The sequence below is a fragment of the Microtus ochrogaster genome, unplaced genomic scaffold, assembly GCF_000317375.1.
Source record: "Microtus ochrogaster isolate Prairie Vole_2 unplaced genomic scaffold, MicOch1.0 UNK4, whole genome shotgun sequence".
Lineage (NCBI taxonomy): Eukaryota > Metazoa > Chordata > Mammalia > Rodentia > Cricetidae > Microtus > Microtus ochrogaster.
Window position 1 is genome coordinate 8182318 of NW_004949102.1, and position 13776 is coordinate 8196093.

General features: G+C 51.0%; 1 protein-coding gene across 1 annotated transcript in view; it reads right to left on the bottom strand.

Annotated features, from left to right (window-relative positions):
- Positions 1-13776, bottom strand: part of Podxl (podocalyxin like) — a 43408-nt gene that overhangs the window by 3727 nt on the left and 25905 nt on the right. The window contains exons 2-7 of the mRNA XM_005365881.3: positions 5709-6323; positions 3958-4178; positions 3621-3692; positions 1860-2007; positions 1574-1635; positions 1201-1368 (exon numbers count right to left, since the gene is read on the bottom strand). Coding sequence (XP_005365938.2) covers positions 1201-1368; positions 1574-1635; positions 1860-2007; positions 3621-3692; positions 3958-4178; positions 5709-6323 — 1286 coding nt within the window. The remainder of the gene's footprint in view (positions 1-1200; positions 1369-1573; positions 1636-1859; positions 2008-3620; positions 3693-3957; positions 4179-5708; positions 6324-13776) is intronic.

The window sequence follows — 13776 nt, forward strand, 5'->3', positions numbered from 1 at the left end:
TACGAAACATACGTCCCCATTCTACCCAGAGACCTCAAGTTGGCTAAAGTAAATCCCTGTCGCTCCTTTTTGGGGGCAGATGCTTCTGGAGGGCACCCTGGCTCCAGGCATGACCATCGCACAAACCCTTCCCCATCTCTCATAATTATCAACCTTCATTCCCGTGGCAATCTGTGACATCATTGGGGAGAGATTTTTGAAGATGGTTTGTCCTTAAGTTCTTTTTTCTCTCCATCCCTCCAAGCACCTCTCACTCCATAATAAAAACAAGACAGAAAAAAAAGGAAGGAAGGAAGGAAGAATGGAAGGGAGGGAGGGAGGGAGGGAGGGAGAGAGGGAGGGAGAGAGGGAGGGAGGGAGGAAGGGAGGGAGAGAGAAGATAGGGAAGGAAGGAAGGAAGGAAGGAAGGAAGGAAGGAAGGAAGGAAGGAAGGAGAAAGAAAGAAAGAAAGAAAGAAAGAAAGAAAGAAAGAAAGAAAGAAAGAAAGAAAGAAAGAAAGCGCCTTCAGACCAACTGGCAGGACTTCCCAAATGGGGAAGATGAACATGGTGGTCTTTCTGTCGTGCACGCTGCAAGTGGCAGCGGGGCAGCCTGGCAATAGTTTGTGGCCATGGATACAGACTGCCATCACTCATGCATGCCTCATTTGGTGTATAAAGTCACTAGGTCCAGGAACTTTCTTCATGTTCCCAGTAGTGTGCGGCTCGGGTTGAGACTCACAGTCGAATGGCACTATAATATTGGCAGCTTTGTTTATGAGATAGGTCACACTGTGTAGCCTAGGCTGACCCCAAACTTGTGATCCTCCTGCCTCAGCACCTGTACTGTGGTTACAGATAGACGCCACCACATCAGAGGAGATGGTGGTTCCAGCAGGTCAGGCGAAAGAGGTTTTGGTTAGAGGGGTACTTGCCTAAGTCCATAGATACCCCTAATCTCCCGAGCAGCTCCCCTCTGTGCTGATGACAAGGCTATAGGCTGAAAGTGGCACACAGGACATGGACAGAGATAGGGCTTAAAGCCAGTATTTCTGCTCTGGCCACCACAAGGAGTCTCCAGTGTTTGAGACAGGCTGGTTTTGCAGTAGGGACAGGAGTGGGGACAGGAGTCAGAAGGGTCCAGGCCCACTCGCTATGGAGGGATTGAAGGAGAGTTTTCACTAGGCTGGTTGCTCCTTGGCTTGAGCAGGAAAACGCCTACCTGGTCCTTCCTCTGGGAGATGCGCTGGTGACAGCAGCCGTAGAGGGCAGCCACAAGCAGCAGGAAGGACGCCATGCAGACAATGGTGATGATGAGCGGCAGGCTGAAGCGGTCCTCGTTGGTTTCCGGTGGCCCTTCACTCCCCAGCATCATGTCACTGACTCCAGCCTAGCCACCAAAGAGAACTTGAGGAGCAGAAAACAGAGTCCGGGCCTCTTGTCTCCACCCCATCCATCTGGGTCTGTTGCCCCCCATCCCACCACCCACTCTGCCCACTCAAATGGTCCTCTCTTCCAGAGGCTTAAGTGATAAAGGAGCTTCTCCATCAGAGGACATCAGAGGACCTAGGACCGTGCAGGACCAAACTCCTCACCTCTCTCAGATCATCCCACTTGTCCTTCAATAGCTCATACACGACTTTAGGAGGAAGCTTCGCTGTGGGAAAGAAGGAGAGACCGCTGTCTCCAGGGTCCAGCCCAGAGTGCTATGGGATGGGTAGAGGGGGTACCCAAGAGGAGGGTGTCCTGCATCTATCCCAGTCAGTCCCTCGGGTCTTCTGGGATGGTTCCTGGCCCCACCCCCAGACCATCTTTCTGCCAGACCATCTTTCTGCCCTCCTCCCGCCCACACAGGCTAGGGTCCCCTCCCCGTCCACTCACTCTCAATAGTGACTCTTTTCACTGCCACTGCCCGGCTGCCGAGAATGGGCGCCAGCTGCAGAGTGCACTGATCTTGAGCTGGCTTGAAGGAGGCTTTGACCGAGTGGCACAGCATTTCCACGAGTTTCTCATCTGGAGGGTTCCCTTCCTATTGGGCAGAGAGAGCAAAGGTGATGACAACAGCTTGGGCTTGGGGGCCACCCCCTTTCTCCCGTCATTTTCACTGGCACCACTCCTGCATTGCCAGGGATCGACTAGTATATTCCTGCTTATTTTCTCCCCCTTGCTTAGGCTTCCATTCCCCCAGCCTGTACATGTTGTCTGCGGGTCACGCCACCTCTCCCATGTTCCCTTTCCTCCCTGCGGCTCTGGAATCAGTGGCTGCATGGTCATGCCTCCGCTGGGAGTGGGATAAATCAGTGTACGGAAGCCCACCAGTGCCAGGGGAGAACCGCAATCCATGGATTTAAACCTGCTGCTCGGCCGGGCGGTGGTGGCGCACGCCTTTAATCCCAGCACTCGGGAGGCAGAGGCAGGCGGATCTCTGTGAGTTCGAGACCAGCCTGGTCTACAGAGCTAGTGCCAGGACAGGCTCCAAAGCCACAGAGAAACCCTGTCTCGAAAAACAAAAACAAAACAAAAAATAAAAAACCTGCTGCTCCCTAGCCTCTTGTCCATTGTACTCAGTTGGAAAGGCCACACAGTTCTCTCCAAAACAGAAAAAACAAAACAAAACAAAACAAATAATGTCCCAGCTCCCATGTATAGGCTAAGGCTATGGACAGAAACAGGCTGTAAGGGAAAGTAAGGCATTATGGAATTCTGGGGGTGTCCACTGGGTTGCTTACACAGACCTAAGCATAAAGAACACAGAAACATAAGGTCGGGGCTGATGGTGAGGTTACTGTAAGGACTTTAGCTGAAACATTGTCTCAGGGGCAGTTTCAACACTAGTCCTGCCCTTCTCTCCAAAGCTCAACCGGGGAAAACACTGCTTCTTCTAAACCTCTAATGGCCAAATGCATGCTCCCATAGTTTATTCCATGAGTGTCAGCACAACAGAACTGGGAGGCGACAATAGCAAAGCCCAGGTCTCCTCTTCAGTTCTTGCTTCGAGAAGTGGCTGCAAAAATTGGCATTGGCCAGTAGAGGGCAGCAATAAGCCAGGCACCACGTCTACCAAGGAGCAGGTCTGTGCACTGTGCAGCCCAACCAAGACTGTGGGCCCAGAACACTGGCAGTGTGGAGGAGCTGTACACATTGCTATACCCTCTTACACGGATACACGGGGGACCAGGAAATCTGAACCCACACTCAGGACAGATTAACTCTTTTCTGAGGTACTGGAAATTAAAGCCAGGACCTTGTACCTGCTTGCCAAAATCTTTATCTCTAGCTTTCTTGTTACTTTTAAAGAGAAAAAGTTTCATTAAATTACGAGGAATGGCTATAGTCAAGGTTGGCTTTGACTTTAGCCCTCTTGCCTTAGCTTATAATGTAGCTGGAATTATAGGCCTGAGCTACATGGCCCAGTAAAACCTACCAATACCACACACACACACACACACACACACACACACACACACACACAACTGCAGCCAGGGTCTCCCGACTCTCAGTCCACCTGAGATGTCAAAAGCCGAGGGACTGCACCTATTCTGGGCCTGGGACAGTCCTGTGTGCACAGGACAGGCTGACATAGGAGCTCATGGACCAGGGTGGGACAGAGGGCTGGGCTGGGGCTCAGATGAGTATACTCACACAAAGGCTGGCTCCGGTGAGATTCAGGATGAGTAATTCCTCACTGGGCATCATGGGGGCTTCACATTTTAGCTGGAAGAGGTCAAAAGATGAAGGTTTAGGCACAGGGTCAGCTGACCTTTGACTCTCCCCTCCGTGAGGGTTGAGTGGCAGAGGAGAAGGGCACATGGCAAGGTGTGAGCATGGCTGGTTAGTTTCAGAGCCAGGAAGATCCCTGGCTGCCCAGCTGTTCCCAAAGCCCGAGTTAGAACAGGAAAAGAGACAGGAAGTGCCAAGCCGGGGCCCTGCATGGGGCTCTTGAGTCTGGCTTTCTTATCCCATCTATTGCTGAAATTACCTTGTAATTCCTCAAAGTCCAGGGGAGAGAGGTTGTGCTGGGGCCCTGAGGGGCTGTTGGAGGCCAGTGAGAGCTGGACTGGGTGAACTCCTCAGCGGTCGGCACGGTCTCGGTTCCCACGGGAGACCCTGTAGTCTGCCGTGGTGTGGATACAGGCAATGTGGAGACTCCTGGCGTCTGGATGGTGGTGGGTGGAGTCCCTTTGGAGGAGCCCAGCGGTGCTGTAACAGACAGAGTAAAGGCTGAGGAGACCGGCTGTACCCGCCAAGGAAGGGCAGTCTCTCCTGGCTTCACAGTTCTCCCAAGCTGAAGCCAGTGACTATGGAGGAATAGGAGGCAGACGTGGCGGCACAGATGGCGCTAACATCCACAGGGCACTTGCTTTGTGGGAGGAGCTGCGCTGTGCTCCAAAGGCACTGGCTCCTTTAGCCTGGCACGTCACAGCCCCTAACTATCAGCAAAGCCACCTAGGCTTCCTGGTTCATCCAAGGTCACATGGCACAAGTCTAAGTGTGGAGGATTCGAACAGATGTCCCTCTCAGTCTGTGCCCCCCGCCGCGGGGTGTGGCCACTGTCTACCAGTGCACAGGCTCAAGCGCAGAAACTGAGCTGGCCATCAATTCTGACATTAATGCCCCTGGTTAAGACTGGCGCTTTAGAAATAAGTAAAAGGGAGGTAGAAACAAGATCGGGTGTGGTGCTGCACGCCTCTGATCCCAGCATTTGCGAGGCCGAGGCAAGCAGATCTCTGTGAGTTTGAGGCCAGGCCTCCAGGAACATAGCAAGTCCCCTTCAGGTCAGCCAGTCTCAGAAAAGGGAGGAAAGGAGAGGAGAGGAAAGAGAAAGGGAGGGGAGGAGGATAGCAAACAGCAGCACACATAGCATACCACAAGTCCTGAGAGCAAGCAAGCGAGTCTCCAGGGGTCAGTCCCTGGGCTCCAACTCAGGTCATCAGACTGGACAGCAAGTGCTCTTCCTCACTGGGCCATGCCCCCCGCCTTTATTTATTTGTTTTTACTTACTTAAAAGCATGTTTCTTACACTGTGTTCCTATCAAACAGATCTGAGAAGCATTGTTCTAGTTTTCCAAGCTCCTGTCACCACAACCATATAGGCTCTGGCTTGGTTGAATCTACGCATTGTTAACCTCCGTTGCTGCTAAAAAGAAAAGGAGCCCATGGCTAGGGCTGATGAAGACAGAAGACACACAAAATGTTTAAAATTCAGCATACACCTCTAAAATCCACTATGGGAAAATGTACTGTCAAGTCTCTCTCTTTTTTAAGATTTATGTTGTGTTTCACCTGCAGTTTTGTCTATGGACAATATGCATGCAGTACCCAAGGTTGCCAGAAGAGGGCATCAAATGATTACAGATGGTTGTTAGTTGCCATGTGGGTGCTGAGACTTCTGTAGAGGGAGCCAGTGCTCTTACCCACTGAGCCATCTCTCCAGCCCTTCTTATTTCTTAAGGAAAACAAAAGCAGCCTGGCATGGTGGCACACACCTTTAATCCCAGCACTTGGCAGGCAGAGGCTGACAGTCTCTTGAGTTCAAGGCCAGCCTGTTCTTTAGGGCATGTTCCAGGGCAGCCAGGACTACACAGAGAAACCCTGTCTCAAAAACAAGCAAGCAAACAAACAAAAGGAAAAAAAAAGATTTTTTAAAAAAGGGAAGAAGAGAAAGTAAAAGAAAGAGAAAAAGAAGAGAAAGGAAAAAAGCAAAAGCAAAAATGCCAAGAAATGACTTACCATGCATGGTAGTTTTCCCTGGGGACACAGAGAAGTCAGGAGGGCTGAACACAGGGCCAGAACTGTTGTTGAGAACAACGGTAGAATGGTCTCCTGTGGTCTGTGAAGGAGTGGCGAGAGGCGAGTGAGGGCTTGCTGTGCTGACTGTGGTGGAGGCAAGAGAAGACGTGGCGGCCACTAAAGGGTCGGGAGTCTGGGAAGCCAGAGTGGTGATCTGGTCACTCCCCTGAGTGGCTGGCGAGGCTGTGGTGACATTGTCACTGCTCTTGCCTCCGGAGGGGACTGGCTGTTCGGAGCTATTACTGGGTGGCCTTCCTGTGTTCATTTTGTTACTCTGGGAGCCACTGTAGTCAACACTTGGACTGTCAGCGGAGCCTGGGGGCGATGTAGTAGTAGGCCCTGGAGATTGGCCTGGCACCGTTGCTTCTCTGGGTGAAGGAGCCGTGGTTGTCTGGGTTGGAGAAGATGGAACTGTCTCTGAGTTAACAGCTGTGGCTTTTGTCAATACTGTGCTAGCCGTAGCCGCTGTTGTCGAAGGGCCTTGGTTACTCTGGTCTACAGAAACAGTTGTTTTGACTTCAGGTTGCCCTGTAGTAGGCACGACCTTCTCGGTTGCTGTTGATGAAGACAACACGGAATCAAACCAGGTGTTGGCCAGCGTGTCTGTGAGCTTCTCGAGCTCGCCCCCAGATGCATCAGCCCCCCCATCCCCACCCATCTCTAACATCTGCCTTGCTGAAGCCTGCATCCTTCACGAGAGTCTACAGTAACATAGCCCCTCAAGTCCACCACTGGCTCTGCTGTCCTGCCCTGCCCACCCTGATTCTGCAGCAAGTAGTGAAAAGAGCCACATAGCCTTTCCAGGGACGGCACGGCCTGAGAGGACAAATGGATGACCAGCAACAGTTACACAAACCGCTCACACGGTCCCACTGTGGGCTGGGCCAAGGAAGTGGTGTGCCTGGCTGTTTAGCACGGCAGCTTAACCTAGGTGGGGGCAGGGCAAGGAATAAATGCTTTTAACTGGTTTAAAAGAATGTATATTGAGAGCACTGTTACACGGCAGGGCTTTGTGGTGACCTATGTTGAGTAAGACCAGAATCCACAACCCCAGGGAGATGGCCTGAAGGTAGAACAGCTGAATGACAGACGCAGTAACTTCAGGAAGAATGAATAAGGACATGAAAACGGAGAGGGTCGGGATGGTGGCGGGAGGGAGTGGGGGGGTGGGGATGACAGGACAGGCAGCTGTCCTGGTTTTGTATCTCCTGCTGTGATAAGACACCATAGCCAGGCAGGCAGTGATGGCGCCCACCTTTAATCCCAGCACTTGGGAGGCAAAGGTAGGCGGATCTCTGTGAGTTCGAGGCCAGCCTGGCCTATAGGATGAGTTTCAGGACACGCTTCAAAGCTACACCAGAGAAACCCTGTCTCGAAAAACCAAGACACCTTGACCAAAAGCAGCTCTGGGGATAATAAGGGCTTGTTATGGATATAAATGGGGTTCTGGTTCATTATATCAGGGAAGCAGGAGGATAAAGCATGGGTCCTTGCTCGCTTAGTAGACTGTGTAGGACCCCTGCCCGAAGAAAGGTGCATCCCACAATAGGCTGGGTCTTCTACATCAGCTAACAGTCAAGATAATCTCCCTCAGACACGTCATGCCCACTAGGCCAACCTGATTGAGATCATTAATTACCTCATTAATACCCTTCCCAGATGATTCTAAGCTGTGTTGTCAAGCTGACGCTTAAAACTGACCAAAACAATCCAGCCCTTGTCACCCTGACACGGAAATGCATCGCTACACAGTAACAGCAAATTGCCCTCCATTGACCATTAAGCTAAAAAGAATGCTGTGAGAACAAGTATCTTCAAAGGAGAAGACAGGGCAGAGTGTGACGGGACTAAGGGATGTGCCTGGAGCTTAGAGCAGGGGGGGGGGGCGCAGCTGAGAACCATGGGCCCTCGGGGGAGCGAGCTGCCCCCACCAGACAGTTCTGAGAACACAGCAAGGTTCTCTTCGCGTTATAGCTCCATGTCAGTCAGAGCTATACATTCAGACCTCGTCTCAAAAAGGAAAAGAGCTACATAGTGAAACCCCCCATCTCAAAAAGGAAAGAAAAAAAAAAACTATATCCTAGATCAAATGCGACCTGAGTTCTAATCTTATTGACATGTAAAAAAGAAGCCATTGCACAGGGTGAAACACCCCTAGTTTCACCATGTAGAATGGGATCGGAAGGTAACAAGACAAGAGGGGAGTCTATCAATCACCCAGAGAAACCACTGGTAGCCATTGGCACAGAGCTGTGGAGATTAGAAGCAAGCAGAGGTTTTATTCGGGACTGGATTTCCATCAAGCCAGTGTGTCCACAAGGGTAAGGAAGAAAACTGGGGAGAGGGAGGGGGTGGGCTGGGGGAAGGGTGTTGACTCCCGGCTTTTTTCCATGAGCAGTGGGAAGGCTGGGGTGTCGTGCATGGCCAGCCTACACGTCTGTTGGGACGAGTCCCCACTAGTGAGGATGGTCAGGAACAGCATGTGTTTCCTCTTACAGACTGACAATGCCAGGCCTGCCAGCTTCCACCATAGCCTCTGGATCCACAAGCATGCTGTCAGTTGCAAAGCACGGGGCATGAACCTGGCTACAATGGCGGCGTCAGGAGGCTGTGCTCACGTGCAAAGAGCCCTGCAAGGTGAGGTGACACCAGTGAGCAGCAAGTCGCTGCTGCAGGGCTAAGTGTGGCTGAGCAGGCAGGAGGAGGGCATGTCTCTCCGTCAATACACAAGACCCCGGTCTCTGTCATTTACATCTTTTTCTTGGGAAGCAGACGGAGGTATTAAGTGTGGTGGGGATGGGAGTCCGGTAGGTGAAGTGGCATTGGTGGGACCAACTGCCATATATGACTGAAGGCACAGCACACACAACAGAATGTTATATTATTATTAAAAAAAAAAGTCAGCCGACCCAGGTGTGGTGGTGCACACCTCCAGCCCCAGCAATGGGGAGGCTGCAGCAGGAGGATGGTGAGCCAGCTTCCACTTGGGCTACGTACACAGTGAGATCCTGGTTTTAAAAATAAAACTAGCTAAACTAAAGGCAAAAACAAGACAGGCAAGACCCTAGCAGGCAAGAGGAGGCAGGAAAATCAGGCGTGCAGGGCCATCTTTGGCTACATAATGAGTTCAGGGAAAGTCTGGGCTATTTGAGACCGGCTTCAACTCTCTCCCACTACAAACAAATCTAGAGCCATATTGGGGATGGGAGGGGGTGTGCGGTATATACGTGTATGTGTATACATGCATGCTCATGTGTGCAGGGTCCCCTGTCTTGAGTACCTGTGGAAGCTCTCTGCCTGGCCAGGACGGGGTAAAGCCAGAGGGGTGAAGAGGCAGGTTGCTCCTCCTACCCCAGCCCTGAATTACCAGCAAGGTTAAAGTGGTTCCTCATGTTGGCACAACTACCACTTTATCCACTGGCACCTTCCTCCCAGCCCCACAGGTGCTAGACAGTGGGGATGTCCCTCCTTGCCGTTCAGAAAGCAACTGATAGCTCCATCAACTTGACACTGCTCAGGAGGTGGCAGCATCAGTGGGGATCCGGGAATTTAAGAGCTACAGAGGCAGACTTGGCCCTCTGTGATGGTTTGAACAAGAATGGCCCCACAGACTCATACATTTGGATGCTTAGTTACCACGGAGTGCCACTATTTGAGAAGGATTGGGAGTTGTGGCATTATTGGATGAGGTACGGCATTGTTGGAGGAAGTGTGTCACTGGGAGTGAGCTCTGAGGTTTCAAAAACCCACCCCAGGCTGTGTGTGTGTGTGTGTGTGTGTGTGTGTGTGTGTGTGTGTGTGTTTTCAGGTCAGGATGTAGCCCCCTATCTGTCTGCCTGCATGCCACCATGCTCCCTGCCATGATGACAGTGGACTAACCTCTGAAACTATAAGCAAGCCCCAGTTCAATGCTTTCTTTTCTAAGAGTTGCCGTGGTCATTACTGTCTCTTCACAGCAAGAGAACGCTGACCAAGAGAGACTTCTTACAGTGGCAAACAGGAAAATGCTTCTCAATCTGAACCAGAGATGTTCTGAACTGGATTCTTCTGTTGTAGACAGTCACCCTGGGCATTAGCACACTCGAGCAACATCTCTGGCCTCTGGCCACTAGACAGAATTAACACACTTCCAACCCTAACAACTGAAAACGCCCCCAGATACTGCCATGTGCTCCTTTGAGGGATCAATGACTCCCCAATGAAAACCACCAACTAACATGAGAGAATACCAAACTAATTCCATAAAGCGCCCCGCCAACACACAGAATAGAAGCCAGAGGCCTTCAAAATGCAAAGGAAGATTCATTTGGTGGCTGAAGAGTTGAGAAGGATGAAAGACAAAAGACTGGTCCTGGGGCTACCGAATCCCAGTGTTGGGTTACCTAACCTCCACGTCATCTGGTCTCTAGAATCGAAACCAGCCTTGACACACAGTGCTGCAGAGAAACGAACCAGATATCCATTCCCATCTCAGTAGATTCAACCGCTTTCCTGTCTGGCAAGGCCATGCCTACCTTGCTTTGGGCTCCCAAAATACACACGAGGGTGATAAATGAAAGGTGACAATTTTTTTATCGGGACCGATTTATCAATACAGGTACCCAACCAGAGACCCTGCATTCCATATGCTGGCCCAAGGCACGCAGCCGGGAACATCCTGTTATATAAAGACAAAGTAGAAAGGATGGTTGCATCACCAAGAACACCTAAGAACAGTTGTACAAGGAGAAATCCGAAGTCTTGGAAAGAGACATTAGTGTTAATTGAGAGTCTCAGTTGGAGGGGCTGGAGAGATGCCCCACAAGCACGAGGACCCGAGTGTGGCTCTCTAGAATCCACGGAAAGCTGGATTCGATATCATTTGTCTATAATCACATCATTCTCACAGTGCGATGGGCGGTGGGAACAGGGGACTCTCCAAGGCAAGGACCTACACCGGAGGTTGCATGGACGGACACACATGCAAACGCACCATAAAGATTTGACCCCAGCACCGCGTACACACAGGGATGAGCTTTTCATCGTGTTTGCCCTGCTCACTTGCACTCTAACTGTGTTCCCTGATGGTTCAGATAGCACAGCTTCGGCAATACTTGCCGTGTGTTCTGAGATGAGCATCTTATCGGGTCTCTCTAACGCAGACAGAGTGTAATCATCTGTCTGTTGTGACTTCACAGTTGTTTTGGTTTTTTTCTAAGTGGTTCAAGAAATAACTATTCTTTCTTTTGATGACTTTGTTTTTCAATTTTAATTTTTAGGAGACAGCTTCATTCTGCAGCACAAGCTGGCGGGGGATTCATGGTGACCCTTCTCCTGTCTCAGCCCCCCCACATGCCAGAATTCCAAGTATGAGCCACCATGCCTGGCTAATTCTGCATTTTAAAACTGACGGTGGCTTGGGTTTTATAGAACTGAGAGCACTGTTAGCATAATGTAGAGTTTCGGTGTGCCTCTTCCTCCTTGGCCAGGTACGTTAGTCAGACACCGATTCCATTTAGGGTGGGAACCAACTTCCCCGAGTGTAGGGGACAGAATAGAATTTCCAGGGGAAAGATGTATGTAATTTGATATTCTTGGCAGGAAGACCAGTATGGCAATCGACACAGCCTGCCAAAGGGTTTTTAGAACAGTAGCTAAGCATCGTGTATTCTTAAAGACCAAAGTGTGTGGGCAGGTCCAACAAGAAGGCTGCCAAGCCCGATGACCCAAGTTTAATTCCAGAGAGTCATGCGGAAGGAGGACTAATTTCTGCAAGTTCTCCTCTAACAGCGTGTGCGTGTGCATGCATGCACACACACATGCAAATGTGTGACACACACACACACACACACGAGTGCGTGCACGCAAGCACAAATAAATGTTAAAACAAAAATAATTGTGAGAGCTATGTTGAATGATGCTGCTAAACACCACGGCTTATGGAGTTGCCAGGAGTCAGTGCCCCCACAGACACGAACCTCCAGGGGAGCACAAGTTCTTCTCTTAAAGGCAGCTTCGTAGGGACATAAGGGTACCGCCCCCAGCTCCAGAGGCCTGAAGCCGACAGCCCTATATTCCCTATGAAGGTCTGGAGGAAAATCTTCCCTTGCTTCTCCTCACAATTCTTCGCACTCCTTGGCTGTGTCACTGTGGTTCTTTCTGTGACTCCATCAACACGCGGCTATTTTCCTTGTATGCCTCGGTTTTCTGGGGGGGGCCCTGGAGTCCCAAACCAAAGCCTCATGGGTACCGAGCCAACATTCGCCCCCTGGGTATGCTAGTGAAGCCTGCCCTGCTCGTGTGATTTCATCACAGTCTGATTACACCTGAAAGACTGCATGCCTCGGATCACGTTCACAAGGTTCGTGGTAAGGACTTGAACGTGTCGCTCTGAGAGCTTGCGGTTCTACCTCCCAATTATTCCCCCATATCCCGCCACAAGCTTGTGACAGCTTGTTTAAAATGTCATCTTGCCACAACCTAGAACGCTCTAAGAAAGCCTCCGTTGAGAGGTGGCCTGGGTGAGGTTGGCCTGCAAGCATGACTGTGCAATACCGTCTTGACGATGAATTGATGAAGGAAGGTACCGCCCATTGTGGGCAGCACCATTCCCTAGACAGGAGGTCCCCAGCTATGTGAGACGGGAGGAAGCTGGCTTTCATCTAGCGCGCCACAGCAAGCAGAAAGCAAGGGGGCCTTCATTCCTCGCTGCTCTGGACTGCGGATGCGGTGACAAGCTGCCTCAAGGCCCTGGCACCGCGACTTCCCTCCAAGGTACACATCCTAACTAGAATTGTACGTAAGCCAAAAAAACTGTCTCCTCCTAAGTGTCTTTTTGGTCAGGGCACTTTCTCGCAGCAACAGGGACGAAAGAAGGCAGGCAAAAGGCAGGACTCTGTTTCCAATCTCATAATCAACTCAGTTTAAACACTGGCATCGTTACTGCATGCTGGAGGTAGGTCAGAAACAGCGTCAATCCTCCTCTGAAGTAACCCGGGAAGGCCATTGGTCCACCATCAAGCAACTTTTTACTGATTCTGTGACTAATAGAGGCCAGATTCATTTCTGAGAGTTGGGGTCTCTGGGGACACTGCCTGTTAAGTGCTCTACATTTCCTTCTGGACTGAGCCTGGCAGGGAACCTCTCGGGTCCCATCCCTATTCCTCCTGCTTTATTATTTAGTAGCAGGCAGAGTTAATGCAACAAGTACGTCTTCGGATCTTTGTGCTCCATACTTTGCTCACAGCTAAGCATGCTCCGTGTCTGTCTGTTACTGCTCTGAGGAAGGCGTCTGACAGACATGTGGGGACTCCTTAGATGCTGCCAGGGAGCACACACGCATCGAGAACGTCTGCGCTTTAGCCTCCTGCCTGCACTGTGCCACTTAGTCATGCGCCCACGAAGCAGCCATGATGGAGGTGATGGAGAGTGAGCCCTGGGGACCAACGGAGTCAGACAGTCCACTCTAGTGCAACCACAGCCTCATTCCACAGGGTCCATGAAGACTGGCTTCCTTCTCCTTTCCTGCCCCTTCTAAACCACGGGCTTTCACCTTTCAGATACTGCCTGTGAAGCTGTTACATGTTCACCCCATCACCAGCCTCAAACAGGATCTGGCGGGTAAAAAACATCAAATGTACGAGGCAAAGTCTTGGCCGCCGGGAGAATTTTCTATTCCAGCTCTCCTACCTGCTCTCCCCAATAGGCTACGATCCTGCAGCAGTTCACCCTTGGGTGGTATCAGCATGGTATTATCTAGAAGCAGGCTAGACAGGAGCACGCAACTAGCTGAAGATGGAGAACTAGCTTCCTAGGGACCACTGGGCTTGGGCTCAGGGAAAACCACCACGTGGGAGGTGGGACTAAGCATACTGAAGATGGTTCCACAGGACCATCACTCTGGTCTTTCTTTAGGGCTAAGGAAATTTTAGTTTAAACTTCGTGGTGCCGGGGATGGAACCCAAGACCTGCGATTTGATCACAAAAACAAAGAAAGGAAGGAAGGAAGATAGAAAGAAAGAAAGAAGGA